The sequence below is a fragment of the Lycorma delicatula genome, chromosome 5 (assembly GCF_047948215.1).
Source record: "Lycorma delicatula isolate Av1 chromosome 5, ASM4794821v1, whole genome shotgun sequence".
Classification (NCBI taxonomy): Eukaryota; Metazoa; Arthropoda; class Insecta; order Hemiptera; family Fulgoridae; genus Lycorma; species Lycorma delicatula.
Genome location: NC_134459.1, coordinates 158,333,567 through 158,354,077, shown reverse-complemented (window position 1 = coordinate 158,354,077; position 20,511 = coordinate 158,333,567). Strand labels below are relative to the sequence as shown.

Genomic DNA, 20,511 nt, shown 5'->3' with positions numbered 1-20,511 from the left:
TGGCTTGAAATTCATCATAACCAAAACAGTTTTGCAAATTTTAAGCTTTTTCATAGATTATGTTTCCATTTATGGCCACGTTTTGAAACTAACCTCATCAACTCACATGTAAACAGCTTTGTACAAATCATGTAACGCCTAATTTTTTACGCATGTTTTTCTTTCAGGAGCTAAGGCCATGTTAGAAGATCAGTCTTCTATTTTTTGCGGTCTTTTAATATTGCTGATAAAATAGACGTAGGGGCTATTCTGAAATCTTTTACTAAATTTTTTCCTATCTGAATCAACATTCTTTTCTAATTTTTCTTTGACAGTAGACTCCATCTTTAATTTAAACTGAATTCTAATTACAATTAAAGTAAATTTTTACTTTACTTTAAATTTACTTTATTTTCATCAAAAGCAGTTTCACAGTTTTGAAAACCGCAACACAGATACCCAAAACAACAATACTGTACATTAAAACAACACAACGATACACAACAAAATAACTCATAGCTGCAAGCCAGTGTGATGTAAGATTTTGATCAACTAATCAAACTGTACATTAACTTCACAGTTCTAAACTTGTTGTAGGGCCAGGAGATAAACCAATGACACAATCTGCTTCCAATTAACTCATTCACATTATAGCATTCCATAATTCAGAGATAATTTTTTTAAGAAAGAAAAAATTATTTACTTCCAAAAATCTGTTTCGTTATACCAAATTTTTTTTGTTTGATTCATTTGTTAAAATGAGAGGTACTTACATATTAACGCCACAGCAGCTACAGCTGTTGTTTAGGTTATCAAAATAACCTAACTAAATATAACCTACGCTCGCTAACCTCTTACATATTAATGCCACCGCAGCTACAGCGCTTTATTTAAAAACAAAGTAGTCAATCGGATTCCGGTGGATTAACATTAATTGGATTTCGGTGTTATAACATTAAGGTTATATTATTAATATAAGTTGTATATATTATGCATATTTAATGTTAATTATAAGAGCTTAGCGAGCATAGGTTATATTTAGTTAGGTTATTTTGAAATACATACGATTTGTCAGTACACAGAGTCAACATAACCTAAACAGCAGCTGTAGCTGCGGTGGCGTTAATACATAAGTACCAAATGAGATTTTTAACATGGTTGTATATGGCTAGCTAAACAAAAATTTTGAAAACATTAGTTAAAACTATTACTTAAAACTGGATATTTTTGTTATACTGATGTGATACTGTACTAGATAAGAAGAACTACCACTAGCAATAAAGTACATACATATATACAAGGTCCGATAAAAAAAGTAATGAGAATTTTAAAAGTAACAAAGATGTAGGAACTTCATATGGCTTGTGCAAACCATATGAAAGAACCATATCTTATTTCATAGGAAAATAATTGTTGCTAATGCTTTGATCGAATGATTCCTGAAAGAGGGCAGCAGATCTTTCAGTAGTTGTTACGGGCGTGAGTCAGAATGACTTAAACGGCCATATCAACATCAATCAGTCCTCTGAGTACTGGGCAGCTGAAAGCAATGGAAAACTACAGCTGCTTTTTTCCAAGAAAATGTGGCTCTGCATTTTCATATAGCAATGATGGAGCCGCCTTCCTTGGTAAAATATCCCAGAGGTAAACTAGTCCCCCGTTCGGATCTCCGGTTGGGGACTACTAAGGAAGGGGTCACCAGAAAATTAAAAAATAACATTCTACAAGTCAGAGCGTGGAATGTTAGAAGTTTAAAAAAGGTTGGTAGGCTAGAAAATTTAAAAAGGGAAATGGATAGGATAAATGTGGATGTAGTAGAAATTAGTGAGGTTCGGTGGGACGAGGAAGGCGACTTTTGGTCAGGTGATTTTAGAATAATTAACTTAGCTTCAAATAATGGGCAGGCAGGAGTAGGTTTCATAATGAACAAGAAGATAGGGAAGAGAGTAGATTATTTCAAAACGCATAGTGATAGAATCATTGTAATAAGGATAAAATCAAAACCTAAACCGACAACGATTGTTAACGTCTATATGCCTACAAGCACCCATGATGATGATGAGGTAGAGTGTGTATACGAAGAGATTGATGAAGCAATTAAATACGTAAAAGGAGATGAAAATTTAATAATAGTTGGAGATTGGAATGCAAGCATTGGAAAAGGTAAGGAAGGAAATATAGTGGGTGAATACGGGCTGGGCAAAAGGAATGAAAGAGGGGACCGACTTATAGAGTTTTGCACAAAGTATAATTTAGTAATTGCCAACACCCAATTTAAAAATCATAATAGAAGAATATACACTTTGAAAAAGCCAGGCGATACTGCAAGATATCAGATAGATTATATCATCAACTCGTTGACTGCAAAACTTACCCTAGAGCAGACATTGATAGCGACCATAATTTGGTGATAATGAAATGTAGATTGGGGTTTAAAAACCTGAAGAAAAAGGTGTCAGATGAATCTGTGGAATTTAGAGAAGCTTGAGGAAGAGGAGGTAAAGAAGATTTTTGAGGACATCGCAAGAGGTCTGAGTAAAAAAGATAGGGTAGAATATGTAGAAATAGAATGGGAGAATGTTAAAAAGGAAATTCTTAAATCAGCAGAAGCGAACTTAGGGGGAATAAAGAGAACTGGTAGAAAACCTTGGGTTTCAGATGACATATTGCAGCTGATTGATGAACGTAGAAAATATAAGAATGCTAGTGATGAAGAAAGTAAAAGGAACTATCGGCAATTAAGAAATGCTGTAAACAGGAAGTGCAAACTGCCGAAAGAAGAGTGGATTAAAGAAAAGTGTTCAGAAGTGGAAAGAGAAATGAACATTGGTAAAATAGACGGAGCATACAGGAAAGTTAAAGAAAATTTTGGGGTACATAAATTAAAATCTAATAATGTGTTAAACAAAGATGGTACACCAATATATAATACGAAAGGTAAAGTCGATAGATGGGTGGAATATATTGAATTATACGGAGGAAAAAGAAGAGGAATTTGAGGAGGATGAAATGGGAGAAACAATACTAAATCTGAATTTAAGAGAGCATTAAAAGATTTAAATGGCAGAAAGGCTCCTGGAATAGATGGAATACCTGTAGAATTACTGCGCAGTGCAGGTGAGGAAGCGATTGATAGATTATACAAACTGGTGTGTAATATATATATATATATATATATTAATAGTTCAACCCTAAGTACAGAAAAATTGAAATAGGATGACTTTACCTTATTTCATTACATAACAGAAGCGCTTTTGCAAATTTTAATTGCATCATCAGCTGCATACAATCCATGACAACATACTGCCCATTCACTTATAATTAATATATTTTTTTTAAAAAATTTTGTAATTTTTAAATTAAATTTAATTTATCATATTTTAAAAATCATAAAAATTTAAAACCTTTTATTTAAATAAAAATATGTAAAAGTTATACACCCAACAAGAGATAAAATCGTAAAATATAAAAATCAATTAAAATTAAGGAAGTCAAAATTAAAATTTTTAAATTAAAAGCAGAAACTTAAGCAAGGAAAAATCATGTGCTAGCCATTTCACTAATTTTACTAAACACTACTACCTAAACAGATATGGTACTATCAAACTGCAGCCTTTATAATACAGTCATCCTCATATTCTGTCTGAAGGTTGATCATATTAAATTTATTCTTATGTTTACCTTTCTAAAATGTCAAAACCCTTACCAATATAAATATGGTCAACAATCATTACGTATGATTTTATAAATACCACTCAAATTGTATACATCTGGTATGCAGGTTTTAACTTATCATAAAATATTGTAATGTGTTTGACTACTTTCAATATAGACATATTTTAAATATACATACATATCCATTTTTTATGAGTTATTTATTGGTATTAAATTTGTTATTTTTAATTTTAATTTTCACCATTTTTTTATTATAAATATTATCTACCAACCTACTATCATAACCATTATATGATATACCATTATATTTTAGTAAAACTAAAGTAATTTTGTTTGCATAAGTTCCTTGTAATAACAATGATGTTTTCAATAAATAAGGGATCTTCATGATTTTCTACTAATTTTTTCTTTAATATATTAATAGTTACTTCTAGGTATGCTAGGATACATATTGCAGATATCATAACTTACCCTCCTAGTTTCATAATTTACATTTAAGACCTTTAGTTTAACCAACTTTTATCCAATTTTTATATTATATTTATTCTCTAACTTTATTTTCCTTCTGAGATAAAATAATCTATTATTTTAGATATAATATAAGAAGGAGCAGTTTTAAAATTAATTAAAGGACGCATAGGCATACCCTGTTTGTGTAACTTTAGTTAACCAGTAAATATATAGGTGCACTCAGTTCAAAGGGTACAATCTAAATTAAATTATTTTTATAATTAAAAATTTAACGAAATTCTATTATTAAATTTTAGTAATCCTAAAAAAATGTTTAGTAGGGTCATTTATATCTTAATATATTGTTTCATTAAATTTATATAAGTTTATTAAATTATTATAAGGAACATATGCAAACAAAATTAGTTTAGTTTTTATAAATATTACACCCAAGAAAGTACGCTACCAATGGGTTTTCTGTTGTCATCCCTATTGTCTGAGATTTATTTACAGGAGTTTGAAGGTAAAATAGGTTAGGGGATAACACATACACATGATATTTTAATGTGGACTAGATAAGTTTATATTGTGATCATCCAATCATCATCATCATCATCTGGATTGATCATCATCAATCCAGTGATAAATGACAAACGTTTAATAATCTTGAATAAATTGATCTCATACTCTAGTGATGTGAAATTTATGTTTGAAATTGATAACAATAGAAAAATAAATTTAGGTCTTAATATTGAATTTAGTAAAAACAATCAATGTATAATTTCAGTATATAGGAAAGCCAACATCTAACAAAACCACTATACATACAGCTTCAAATCATCCATGGTCACATAAGATTAGTACTTATACAAATATGGTAAATAGAATAATTAATTGTACAAAAAATAACATTAAATAAAAGTGAATTAAAGAATTATTATAAACAGATTGCTATATATAATGGCTATAATAGTAGATTAGTAGATAATATTTATAATAAATGGGAAAAATGAAAATTATAAATAACACCAATTTAAATTAATTGATTAATTTCATTTAATAAATAACATCATATGTAATGATTGTGACCATATTTATATTGGTAAGACCACTAGATCCTTTAAAACCAGATTCATGGAACATTTTAGAAGTTAATCATTTGATTAAAAATAAACACACTATCAGATATTCAAACTTAAAAATATTAGAAATTTAAAAAAATGTGAATTGGATAGGAATAAGGGTTTTGACATTTAAGAATGCTATTATATACATAAACATAAGAATAAATTTATTATTATCAACCTTCAGGCAGAAAACAAGGATGACTGTATCATAAAGGCTGCAGTAGGATAGTGCCATTACCTGTTTATATAATAGTGTTGAATAGTTGATTTTTCAACATGGTTAGTAAAGTAAAATCAGTGAAATGGCTAGCACATGACTTTGCTATACTTTAAGTTTGTTTTTTATTTTAAAAGTTTTAATTTTTAATTATTTAATTTTTATATTTTGTTTTAATTACATTTTTCCATTTTAGTTAATTTTAATTAATTGATCTTAATTTTAAACAATTTTTTTATATTTTTAAAATTTTTATATCTTATGTTTTTATCTCTTTGGGTTTATAATTAAAAATTTTTAATTTAAATAAAAGGTTTTAAATTTTTGTATGATTTTTAAAGTATGATATATATAATGTATGCAGGTGATGATGAAATTCAAATTCAAATTTGCAAAAGCGCTTCTGTTATGTAATGAAATAATATGCCATCCTATTTCAATTGTTCTGTACGTGGGTTGATCAATTAAATATAAATTGATTTGTATTGGTACAGAGTATTGCTTTTAAAAAAGCACACACACACAGAAAGAGAGAGAAAGAAATATAACAGTTGTGTGTTTTTTTTTCTAGGTCCGATCGGTCGCAAAATAAAAACCTGCACAAAAATCTGATGAACCTTTGTGCATATAAGTTGCACAGCGTCACTAGTATGGCCTTCAATCATGCTGTGTTATGTTTAGTTCTGAACACGCAGCTAGCACGTAAACATGTCTAGCCAAGTGTGAAGTGCATGCGGTGGTAATTCGATTTCTTCAGGTTGAGGGGTGTAATGCAGCTGAAATTCATAGACAAATAAGTAATGTGTACGGTGAAACTTCAATGAGTGACAGCAAAGTGCAACAATGGTGCAGGAACTTTAAAGCAGGACGTACAGATGTTCATGATGCACGCGGTCAGGGAAGGAAGCGAGTGTCAACCGATGATCTCTATGAGCGAGTGGATGAGAAAATCGTCAGTTCACAATTGAGCGATTCATTTCCTGAAATTTCAAGGTCAGCTCTCTACACCATTGTGAGTAAGAGACTTCAGTACCGCAAACTGTGTGTGAGATGGGTTCCCAAGATGCTGTCCGACCATCATAAAACAATGAGAATAGACGCTTCCCTAACGTTTCTCCAGCACTACCACAATGAAGGAGAAGATTTTTTGAACAAAATTGTAACAGGGGACGAGACATGGGTCCATTTTGAAACTGAAGAAACAAAAACAATCCAAACAGTGGATGCATTCTCATTCTCCCAGTAAATCAAAGAATTTCAAGCGAACCTTCTCTCAAACAGAAAGTACATGGCTAATGTGTTCTGGGACCAGAATGGAGTTCTCTTGGTGGAATTCATGAACGTGGCACCTACCATCACTGCAGCCTCATACTGCGTGACTGCTACATCTACGAAGGGCAATTCAGAATAAGCAGAGAGGACTGTTGTCATCAGGCATTGTCTTTCTCCATGACATTGCTCGGCTGCATACTGCAGCTGTAACAAAGAAGCTCCTGCAGCATTTTCATTGGGAAGTGTTTGATCACCCACCATACAGCCAGGACTTTGCTCTATCCAATTTTCACCTCTTTGCTCATATGAAACGCTGGCTAGGAGGACAACATATTGGCGCAGACATCGAGCTGCAGACCAGCGTAGAAAACATGGCTGAAAACACAGGCGGCTTCATTCTACGACAAGGATATTGGAAAGTTGGTACCACGCTACGACAAATGTCTAAATTGGAGTGGTGACTATGTAGAGAAATAGCGTAATTTTGATCTTTGATTTGCTCATTTGACATTTTTTCAGTCGAAGAGATGACGCAGTGTGCCACTCTTCGCTTTGCCGCTGTTTCAGGATCGTACTCAAATATCCAGGATTCATCACCTGTGATCACACGATTGAAGAATTCTTGGTCATTGTCAATCCTCTCAAGAAGATCGATGCACACGTTTCTTCGATTGTCCTTCTGCTCCGTTGTGAGGTTTTTTGGCACCAATTTCGCACAAACCTTTCGCATGTCCAAATTTGATGTACAGTGAAAGTGTTTAAATTTAACCATTCACACATCAACCTTATTGTTAACCAACGGTCTGATCTCATAAGAATCCTCACACAAGTCGAAGGTCTCCCTGAGCGAGACTGATCTTCAACGTGATCTCTGCCTTCCAAAAATGATTTGTGCCAGTGGAAAACTTGTGCTCTTGATAAGCAATGTTCCCCATAGGCCTATTTCAACTTTTTTTCAAAGGCCACACTTGCGGATTCCCCAAGTTTAACACAAAATTTGATTGCACAACATTGCTCTAAATTCTGATGCTCCAATTTCATTAACACAACAAAAACACAACTTCACTGACAAAAATAATTTGTTGGCTGAATGGAGTTGAAACTCATACTGAGCATGTGTAAGGGATGAATAAACCGATCTAGCACAGACTGGTAGACACAGCATTGCCAGATCGCTACCAATCTCATTACTTTTCTCACACACCTCGTGTGTGTGTATATATTAAATTCTATTAAAATCACCTAGTAAAAAATATTGAGATCTTATCTTACATTAATGTTTCATGAAAATACTTTCGAAGGATTCTAGATCCTCAATCATGATTGAAATAATTCTGTCATTGCTGTAGGACCTGAGAGGTGTTCTGTTAAGACTTCAAAATAAGTGAATGGTGCAAAGACTAGAGGACCTGAGAGGCATTCTGTGAAGAATTCAATAGCTTGAGAGCAAAGGGGTGATTGACAATCTCCTTGCAGAGCCGCTGTTCATCCATGCTTGTGAGAATGGGTGGCGGTGATGAAGCACAGGGACTCCAGTCCCAGTGAGCTCGAAGGGTGCCTTTGAGCTCACTGGGGGTGAGCAAGTGAGCTCAAGCTTTCGGGCTGGGGGTGCCCCAGTGCCTTCAAGCATTGTCAAAAGCTATGCCTTTAGAACATAGCTATATTTATTTTTCAATTTGGTCACAATGAATCTAAATGGATTTGACCAGCCTAGGAATGACTTTCTGAGTTCCACTTACACAGAAATCTCCTGCCTTCTCTCTAAAAAATGTCATCAGTCACTTGGTCTGAATATGGAATAGATAAGGATGCAAAACTTCCCACTAAAAATAACATGTACTTCACTGTTTTTGTAGCACAAATATATATTTTTCCTTTGATCACTTTCTTCACTCTGAACCTCACTTTTAACCCATTCTTTATAATTTTGCTCATCATAACATTTTTGGCATAAATAAAAACAAGCTAGATTGAATATCAGTAACAGGCTTATCCTTATTGAATGACTAACTACACACAACCTTTTTATACATTAATAAAACCATTGGAATTGCCATGATATACATTACAACTACACTGACATGATTTCTACAAAAATTCCTCTAACAGTTTTATTAGTATTTTATTATTTTTTTTAAATGTAGCACTGATAGTGCTAACTTACAAGCTTGATACTTGTTAACAATGTTACCTAAATATATATGAAATTACAACTACTCATAACTCATAGTAATTTACAATTATTCATACCTCCATGCCATACTTTGTGCTGCTTAATTCCCATTTTAAACCAGCTAACTCAGCAGCATATGCAAATTCAGTAAGTGCATCTTTGAAAAGTGTAACAAACATATATGCCATGTTGCAACTAGAAGGATCCAAATATGCCAATGGGCTAAATAACAATATAAACAAAGAAAAAAAAAAATTTTTAGAAAACTTAAAAAATATTCAAAAATATTTGTTTAACAGCAATAAAAATTTTGTAAATTTGGTACTGCATTTTAATAGAATATACCAAACATTTTCAACACTGTAAAAGATACTTAAACCAAACAGCATATTTAAGTAAAATTATATAATCTTTTCCATTAAGTGGCAGCATATGTATTTTGTTAGGAATAGTATAAACATGCCTCTGAATAAACTAGAGTGATATCACTGTTTCATATTGCTGGCAATACCACAGTAACTGGCTGCCATGACTGTGATGCCAGATTATTTAGTATTAGATTGATTATAATGTTATTGTTTACTTTAATTTTTTAAATTAGTATTTAAGCTTTAAAGATAAACACACTATATACACCAATAATCAACATATAATATAAAAAAATACACATACATAAAAGAAATATAAAAAAATAAAAGAGGAACTAAGAATATTATAGGCCTATATAATACAGAACAATAATAATATAGAATACAATATGAAGGTAATTCATTCAGTTGTCAAACTGTGCAGTACAATGAAGAATTTTTTAAATAAATCTTTATTTTGACACTGTTGTTGCCACATATATTCAACAAGTACGAATCTATCAACAATCCAACATTTCTTGTTCGTTTTTGTTGGCCTTTGCCCTCATACAGTGAGTATGGGGGCTTGGGTTTTTGGGTCAACAAAATGTATGATTCACCATTTGGTGTATATAAGAGCACTATATGCTGCACATTTATCTGACAAAACCAGTAGTCCCAGGTGCAATGTATTATCAGATGATTGGTAAAGTTTCTGCAGATTTGTCTGGCATTACTACAAGAAAATCTCGTTTCACAGCAAACTACACCCAACATCCATTGTTAAGGCAATACTCTTCTCACTCCTCTATTATACTTTCTCTTAGTGAAACAAGTTTCGTTAATTTTGAGGTGCATATTAGGTCCACCAATAACTACTGATTATTTAGAGTAAATTGTCTTTCCACAACTTGCGCATATAACAATTCCAATCAACGCATGTGTAAAGAATTTGACAAGTGAATTCTAAATGAATAAAAACAGTGTGAAAATCTAACCATGATTTTGAACCACATTCCATGTCTCCATGTCTAGTTTAGTCATCTTTTTCTGGAACAAACCCAAAGCTCATTACTTCCAAGTGTATGATTTTATTTCGTGCCAATCAGCACTTTAAGCTTATACTGTGTAGAACATCTTCATTTTGCACGAATTGAATAACTGTTTTGTTATTGTAAATGTGACCCGGTAAATTGGAATAAATTCATTTCAGAAAATAAAAACTTTGTTTTTATAAAAATAAAGACAACAATGAATGAAGGCTTCAACTTATATAAATGATTTCTGAGGAATGGAATATTGTATACGCTCTTCACTTTTAAAGAGCTATCCTCTGTTGCAAACAAACCACTGGGCATAATATACTGCCCAAGTATGCATACACATTATATGTTTTGATGTTTATATTTTTTGATTTATGATTTCATTTGGCATAGACTTAATTGAGCTATTTACCACAGCATGTATACTTCAAGTTATCACAGTTTTATAATATCACAATAGACCATAAAATAAATACTAGTCAACAAATTGAGTCACCTGGTACATACTACATTAACACAATCTCATACGCTACAGTAAAATCTCACTAGTACAAAACAACAGCTAGGATAACTCTTTCACTAAGCACTGTATTAATAATTATGGCGCAGTGGCAGCAGTAATGATGCACCATGTGGCTGGCTGCTGTGATGTCATTCCATCCCATACAGAGGCGCATCCCAACAAAATGCAAATGCTGCCTCTTAAGGGAAAACCCCCAAATAGTGAATATTAGTCAAGCCAAAAATACGACCACCATGTGGAAGGTCTAAGAAAGCAGTCAACACCATAGGTTTACATCTTTGAAAAATGTGAAATATAGTTAAGTATAACAAAACTTCATAACTCTGCCAATCAATAAGACACTAATTCGACTTCAAGATTCAAATAATAAGCTTAATTCTTATTATTTTACAATAACAGAATACTGAATATTAAAGTATGAATTCATACATATTATCACGTGTTTGTGGCTTCATCAAGATACTGAGAGATTAACAATTAGAAATGTTTAAATAATTAGAATTCATTAGTCTTAAGACCATAAAAATAAAATAACACAAATCAATAATAACAATGTCAATAAGAATAACAAACAACAACAATGACAACTCAACACAGTCAATTTCAGTCAATTTCAACACAAATAATATATGAATCAAATTGCATTACCCAAGTTCAATTCAATATTAAGAAACTTGAAAATTAACTAAGCAATTTTATTTGTATTAAGTATTACATTGTAACTTATGCTATCAACACAACATTCGTAGATGTTTGTCTGTTACTATGTTTCAAGAAATGAATATACAAAATAAGTTTTAGTATCTAAGAAATCTGTTCTGTTGAGAATTTTTCTGTGTTTCTCATGTTTCTTATGCAACAAGAAACAAAAGAATGAGAATGCCTCCACATAAATGTGAATAAAGACATGAATAAGATATACAAGCAGATTACAGTAAAATTAATTTTTATAAATTTATTCTCTTTTCTACTGCACTACATTCTTAGTACTACACTCAGTGACTGGGATTGTATGTCATTATACGTCTGTTGTTTATAGTTGTCCACAGATGCAGAAGGCCCATTATTCTATTTAAGGATTAGGTATACTCATTGCCATTTACTAGTGGAATCTTGGGGCAGAACTGAGAAGCAATTGTTAAAAATATTCTGGTCAACTAAGTTGTAAACACTGTCAACCTTCCATACACATGGTAAGACATGCAGTAACCATTCATCACACACCATACCAAACACTTTCCATAAATTAAATGTCAACCAATTAAATTCAATTTTATTTCTCTTTATAAATACACAGAAACACACACAATTAGAATAAAAATTTGCATTAAAAGTTAAAAATAAAAAAATAAAATTAATAATAAAAATAAAATAAAGATGTGCTCATAAAAATACATAGCACATATAATAAAATAGCCGATAGATACATCACAAGTCGATACAGTATTATTAGTAATAATTCACAGTAAACAATATCTAATGATAAAAAAGCACTTAAGAGTCTCTTAATGATGCTATTCGATACAATCCATTTAATCATATCATTAATGATTTTTTTAAAGAATACCATAAATGAAATGATTAGAGATGAAATTTATTAACTTACTAGAAATACAGGTGAATTTCTTTTACAAATGTTGTCTTCTACAAATACTTTTATGCTTTAAGGTTGTATATCGTAATGTCTAATTGTTAGGATCTTGAATTCATTAAATAAATCCCTGCACTATAACAAAGCCTAGGCCTATCCAAAAGAGTTTTAAAATATTTTTGGATTACAAAAATTTTATTCAGACATATATTATTTACTGCTCTTATTGCATATTGAAGCACGAATTGAGCACACACAAAATAAACAATTTTAGATATAGTCAAATTTCTTCATCTATTGATGTTATAAAATATATTAATTAAATAATAAATAATTGATATATAATTAATATGAACATCCCAGTGTAAAAGAGTGCACCACTGTAACACCTAAATAAATAGTTAAATTTAGTTTCTCTTTTTAATTTTGTAAATTATATTAGAAGGTCACAAAATTGCATATATGAATATTTTTGTATCATCTAATTTGCTGGTTGACCTTTATTATTTGAAGAAAATGTCAAATATGTACTTTTTTAGCATTAAGTGTTATACCATGTGTTCATCAACCCAAGATTTCACAATACTGAGTTGCCCTCGTTCACTTAAAATCTTTTACTTCTCCCATTAGTTTCTGTAAAAATAAATGTGTTGTCTGCAAATGAGACTATATCTGTATTATCTATATTCAATTTTAATAAATTAAAGTATATAAGAAATAATATGGGCTGATACAATTCCTTGAAATAAGCTATAACCGGAGTTATGTTTTCCAATTGTTGTAAAAGTCTTAGGTATAGTGCTGAAAGCCTTTGTCAGATCTAGAAACATAGCAAGTTTTTTTTTTTTTTTTTTAAATGTTAGATATGATATTTATTACATGTGAAATAGCTTCTTCAGTGGATTTATTTCCTAGAAACCATATTGATAGGTTTTTTAAATATTTTATTAATCTTGTTTTAATTAATTATTTTTCCAGTACCTTAGAGAAGTAATAGGCCAGTAATTTTTGTTGGGTTCAAGGATCCCTAGATTTAAACAAAGGCACAATGTTAGGAATCTTAAATGGTTCAGGAAAGTGTTCTTCAGACATTTAATATTTTAAATGGATTAAGTATGTATGGCAGGATTCATTGATTTCTACACAGGAAATTTTGTTTTTATCTGTTTGAGATAAAAAAAAGGAATTTGCAACTTTTCAGCATAAATTTTACCTACTTGTGAAAAACACACATTTAAGATAAGTCCAAATATATATATTCCCAAATTTTTTACTATTACCCTTCGACATGCAACTTTTATTTTATAATAATTAAATTTACACTGTTTCAACAGATTTCTGTATTTAACATAATTGAGTTTTTAAGTTTGTGTTGAAAGGTTGTTTAGTGACGCGTTCATATATCTTATACACATAATTATAATCACATTCTTATACTGTTTATTAGGCCACTAGTAATCCAATTTTTCAAAGGTTTATATTTATGACTAAAAAATTTTTCGTTGCTGCATGTTTAATGTAGTCTGTTAATTTATTTATAAAACCCAGGTTGACTTATCTCATCTGCAGATGAGCTAATGGTGTTTTCCCATTTTTCAATTTTTAAATTGTCTATATAATCAAAATTGATCTCCAAATAGCAAAGATTTTTACTAACTTTGCTTAGTAACCATTAATTAAATGAATTAATTGAATACTAGTAAAAAATCATCAGTTAATGATGATTAAAAACAATTCAATTACTGAAGATAAAATAAAAATATTACTTTAACCTTGAAGTAGATAACAATTAATAATAAGCGTCAACAAAAACAAGATCAAATTATGAAAACGCCAATATTTATCTTCAGGAATTATGACCTCACAGCAAATGTCAAACAGTAATTTGTGATGACAATATAACTACATTCTAATTTCTTATTATTGCTTTGGTTGGTACAGAATATTACAGTGTCAATCTTCCTATTTGTACTGGCAATTTTAAAATAATTTTCTACGTAACTGAATTTTCAGTTTAAACACTTATTTTATTATACTTAAACATTTTAAACACTTTCTTACTTTTTAATGTAATTACTCTTTCCCATAAACTGAATGATTAAGTTTTCTATTTTAAAATTAACCAACATGGCTGTTACAAAATACTGAAATACATAAGTTTTGATACATAGGTTTTCATAAATTATATTTCTTGTTATTCCTTAAGATGTTTAAAAATATAAAATAATTAGAGATATGTTGTACAATTTATTTGAATCTGAAACCACAATTTTGTAGAAGTGTATATAGAATAGTTTTATAGTTCTACATTTAGAAAAAAAAATTACATCAAAACAATTGCGGAATAGGAGAGACATTAAAGGAAATCCTATGGCACACTAATTATTTAACAAACTGGAAAAAAAAATCGGAAGCAGTACAATAGAACTTCCTCCCGTAATTTACAAAAATATTAAAGATCTACAATGGATCTGTTATCTATTAAGACAAAACTTACCTGACAAACTCAAATTTTAAATTACATTTTGGCAGTAAATATTCATCATCTTGTTTGAACCAAATTCTGAAAAATGGTGTTTCCTGGATGATAACTGGATGAGGAGATGCCTGAAATATTAGTACAATACAACAGAGTTAAATAACAGTGATAATTTTATAAATAAATAGTAGATAAAACATTTAAATTATTAATTTATTTAAATTAAATTTTTGTGGTCCATATTTCCTCTGTGCATAAATTCTAGCTAATTACTAACTTATTCAGCCACTCCATAAGTAAAGAAATAAAGAACACTCTTGCCTTACTTTTTTCCATCAAAGCGCTTTCAGGCTTAAGCCAATCTTCAGTAATGCTTTTTTTTAAATTCTTTTTTCTTTTCACATTTACTTTTTTGAATAGAAAAATATGTTGGGTAAAGTTAACAAAAACAAAAGAACACACAGGTCGTATTTGCCAAAAGAAATTGGACTTTAATTAGAAAGAAAACAACTGAACTTATGTTAAATTATAACCTTAAAAAATAAAAAAAATTATGAAACTAACATAACTTAATGATACTTAATAAATATCAGCTGAATCAACATATGAATACTGATATTAAATGAGAAAATACATGAATATACATTTTTCAAATACATATTTTGAAAATCTACAATTTAAACAAAGCCTGAAAACAAGAGAACATAAACAATTTATTTAGAATTATAAACTTAGAAAAAACATAACATCAATAAACATAGTATGACTGGAAAACTATTGCATTACTGACATATGCTGTAATATTGAAAAAATTAGCAATGAACAAATCTCATTAACTTAGAAAAATAAATTACAGTAAATCTTAATTGGCACTGGCCTTTTCTAATTTATGAACATCATCAAACACTTAGCATTAAATAATTAAAACTAGCAATTCTAGTTTAGTGTAGAAAGAAGGCCACAATAATATTCTAGTAAAAAAAAGTTAATTACAATAATCAAATTGAAATAAGTAAACATATAAGTAGAGTTCATATTAGTAAACAAGCTTTCTTGAAAATATAAAATTACAAAAGTCCTAAAACATAACTGCACATCAGGAGTAATTTGCATTAAGTTAATTTAAGAGAAGTAATATGAATACAGTTCATGAGTAGAAAAAGAAATAATCTCGGCAATTAACAAGTTACAAGATTAAATTATAGAGTTAATTACAATAACAACAAATTGTAATAAACACGTAAAATAGGTTGCAGCTGAACAATGACACAACTTTATATAAGTCATCTGTCGTGACTGCACTTAAGTGAATAAATGGTTTTTAAACTAAAATTGAAAGTGAAATGCATAAGGTACAATGAACTGAACTGAATGTTCCACAAAAATTTTAATGATAAAATAACTGTTTAACGTAATAAATAATGAAAATTGAACTTGCCTGTAGCACACAAATATTAGCAAGAGACGAACTCGTGAATGAAGGTAAATGAATACATACAGTAATCCTGGGCGTAGTCCGCAGTGGTGTATCAGGAATGCAGGGGTGAGACGTGGTTTAGAGGTTGAGCAGGACGTGGCGTCTCAAAAATGTAGCACGAGTTTGGAGAGATTCTGCATCGATGAAAATGTAATCAGCAGCTCGAGAAGATTCAGCATCGATAGAATTGGCAGTATGTAGTGATTGAAACACTTTCCACAGAGACGTAATATAGTGAATTTGAAGAATAACTTAAAGAAACGAGGCAAAACAAAAACATAGAGATCGATGAAATCACGAAACACTGGCGGAGTAGAACTAGAGAAAATTTTGACAGAAATACCGCAACATTTATAAGAGTATGAAGAGGACGAAGTATTAACATTATAAGAGAGAGAGAGAACATTGAAGCCTGGTCCTCCACTGGAGGACCAGGATCCGCACAACATGAAAGTCAGGACTAGAATGACCAAAGCTGGCGTGGTGAGAATTAGGGGAAGTGAACAAAGCAATGGACAGAAGAGTGTGTGTGTGTGTGTGTTGATAACAAGAGTAGTGTCTAAGTATTAGTATGAGAACGATTAGAGAAAACGTGTGAATTCAGGAACGAAGACATAACAAAAATAATTTACAAGCAAGCAGACCACTAAAGAATTATGTAAGACATAAACTGGAGACAGAGAAATTGATATCGAAAACAAACCCAAACAACCTATTTTAAAATGCACGTATGATAAGCCTTACAAAAATGCAAAATAAAATTACCAAGCCTGTACACTACAAGACTCGACCATAACCTTGAATTCATTGGAATAAAAACAACTTTACGCGTTGGCGTAAACGAAATACTTAAAAAATTTCCTTAGCATTTATTAATATTAGTGCAGTACTGTCCTCTAAAAAATAAAAATAACATTTTTAAAAAACATTACAGAAAGTGCTTTGATGGAAAGAGAAAAATTATGTGTTCTTTATTTCTGTACTTGTGGAGTGGCTGAATATGTTTATTTTCGCAATTAGCTTAATTATACAAATATGTCAAAAAAATGATACTGACACAAAATGCTTATTGGCTGTACTCCACCAAAAAACATTCAACCAACAAAAACATATTTTTAACATTTAAATAGATGTTTTTTTTAAATGTTACAAATAATTAATTATATTCTTCTGCCAGAATACAGTTTGCTGTACTATTTCAATTCAATATTCCAATTCTATTTCAATTCCAGGTCTGGAAGTAAAAATTACAAAAATTTTGAAAAAAATACAAGAAAATTACTTACAACATACACATAAGTGTACACAAAATAAAAATTATTTTCTAATTTCTAATTACTTTTTTCTTTCTTTTTCATTATTTACTTAAAAAGCATCATTCTACATTTATTACATTAAAATCCAATTTTTTATTCTATTCTTCAGTTATGTGGATTTGAATAATTTTGGATTTTCTGATAATTTAATAAATTATTGTGAAAAGTATGGATGCAGGACTGGAATTAAGAGTCAATCACAGACCATGATAACATTCAATGGATTAAGTCCATGTAGAAGTAACACCCTGGAAAATGCATGTGAGGATAAGTGGTATCTTTAAAGGGAAAGAAGTCTGTCTGGAGACAGACATGTACTGTAGATGACCTACCTGACACAGGATATCCTGGAATAGGGAGAACAGTTGAATTTATTTTTTTAATAATTTATACTGATTAAAACTCACTAATATTTTTTAATATTAACAAAAAATTATTATACTCACATTTTCTTCACGTGTTGCCAAATCAAAATTAGTTTGTATAAATTCATTCTTATCAGGTAGACGAAGATCACTACATATTTTATCTGAATTCCAAGCCTGAAATAAAAAATTACAGATAAAAAAAAAATTACTTAAAAAAGTCCAGTATTAAAAAAATGTCCCTACTATTTGTGGTTCTGAATTTATATTATGCTGCAATAACCATACCATAGGTGTTTTTCTATTGCAAAACATTCCAATGTGCAATGAAAAAAAGATAGCTAAAATTAATGCAGTCAGTTTAGATAATATTTCTCTGAATAATATTTTGCCAATAATTAATTTGAGCATTAACTTATATCAATTGGATCTATATAATCCATACATATTTGTACATAAATTATAATATATAATAATAGAAGTAGTTTATAAAAAATACCATTTCTGCAAGCTAAAACAGGACATTTCCCCTTTATCATGATCCACATTTATTATCGTATTTTGTTTTGATATTTTGCATAATTCTGTCTTACCGATCTAATTTGGCCATGTTAAAAATATTTCTTTAAATATTGACTGGCAGTATAAAAGTAATTAACCTTCCCTACAATCCTTTCTCTTGTACTTTAATCATAGTTTCTTAACATGTTCATCTCACTTTTATGTAGCCAATAATTATCTAAATATTTAAATATATTAAGGATATTTTCTTAATTCTTTACTTACATCTACAGCATCTTAGTATCTTTAGCTCTTTTGGCCTTTTTTAATTTAACATTTCTATAACCTTTCGTACTCTGCACTCTTCTTTTCATTTTATTTCAGGTTCATGTTCATATCCATGTCTCAATTCTAAGCTAGAACTGATTCAAGGGTATACTGAGCCTGATAACTTTTATAAAATACATTACTTGGGTTTCTTATTTTAACTAAAGTATACAATTGTAAAACGTTCACAAACACAGATCTGAACATCTCTAGTTACAACTATAAACAGATTTTTCTCAAATTTATTCTAAACCTAAGGGATACAACAAATGGGCAAAACTTAGAAAATTGGCAATGGCAAAACACAGCAGATCTCAATGATTTGACCAATTAAAAAAAAAAAATGAGGGTAAGTGAATTATCCGCAATTTATTATATTTTTGTTTATGTTGGTAGTACTGTCATGTTGCGTAGATGACGCATGCGTGGTTTAATTGTTGTTACGTCTGTGCAGGTTTGATGCTGCTAGATTAGTTCCATCACTGCCCTGCTATTAACCATGGCTGTTTGCACCAAAGAAGAGCAACGTTCAGTGATCAGTTTTTTGTGGTCGAAAGGTGTATTAGGGGCTGAAATTCATCATAGACTTTCGGTACAGTATGGGAACAGTGTTTTGCTGCAATGGAGTGTCTACGAATGGATTGAAAAATTCAAAAATGGTTGCACAAATGTTACGCACGACCAGACAACCATTTACCGCCACAAATGAGGAAAACATTGACCGTGCACATGGTTTTCTTAGACAGACTTGTAACTATTGATGAAATGGCACATTGTCTGCAAATTATTCATGGTTCTGCCTACTAAATCATCCACGACACACTTTGGTTTCATAAAGTCTGTGCAAGTTGGGTCCCAAAACAACTCACAGTTGCACAAACAAACGCGCTTGGACCTGCCAAAAACATTTGGATCGCTATGGTAACAAACAGGACATCTTCTTAGACAGAATCATCACAGGTGATGAAACATGTATCCATCATTATAAGCCAGAGAGTAAATGGCAACATCCAAATTTGCCCTGCAAAAAAAGTTCAAGACCTTGCCATCCGCAGCAAAACTGATGCTTACGGTTTTTCAGGACTCACAAGGCCCAGTACTGGAACATTATGAGGAAAGGGGCATGACAATAAACAGTGTGCGTTACAGTGAGATGCTTACTGCCAAGCTGAAGCCTGCAATTCAAAGCAAACGCTGAGGACTGCTGTCGAAAGGTGTTTTGTTGTGGCACGACAATGTCCATCCACATACTGCTGCCCACACTGCTGAAACGCTCAAGAAACTCAACTTTGAAGTACTGGCTCATCCTCCATATAGTCCTGATCTTGTCCCTTCTTGTCACTTGTTTGGTCCACTCAAAGAGGCATTAAGGAACCATCGATTTACCTCTGACAAAACAGTGAAAAAAGTGGTGCATTCCTGGCTCACAGCCAGAAAACCTTCTTTTATGAGGGCATCAGGAAGCTTGTGCAAAGATGGACCAAGTGCATTGAAATGCAACGAGACTATGTTATAAATGATATACATGTTAAGTTTCCTATTTGTATTGCAATAAAATTTATACATTGTGGATAATAATTGATTTACCCTCATATATAAAATTTAATTTCAAGTAAATTAAAATTGGAAGCAGTTATAGTGAATAAAAA

At 30.8% G+C, this 20,511-nt stretch overlaps 1 protein-coding gene across 1 annotated transcript in view; it reads right to left on the bottom strand.

Moving 5' to 3' along the window:
• Positions 1-20,511, bottom strand: part of LOC142325527 (insulin-degrading enzyme-like) — a 70,937-nt gene that overhangs the window by 20,395 nt on the left and 30,031 nt on the right. The window contains 3 exon segments of the mRNA XM_075367394.1: positions 8,971-9,115; positions 14,895-15,004; positions 18,116-18,211. Coding sequence (XP_075223509.1) covers positions 8,971-9,115; positions 14,895-15,004; positions 18,116-18,211 — 351 coding nt within the window.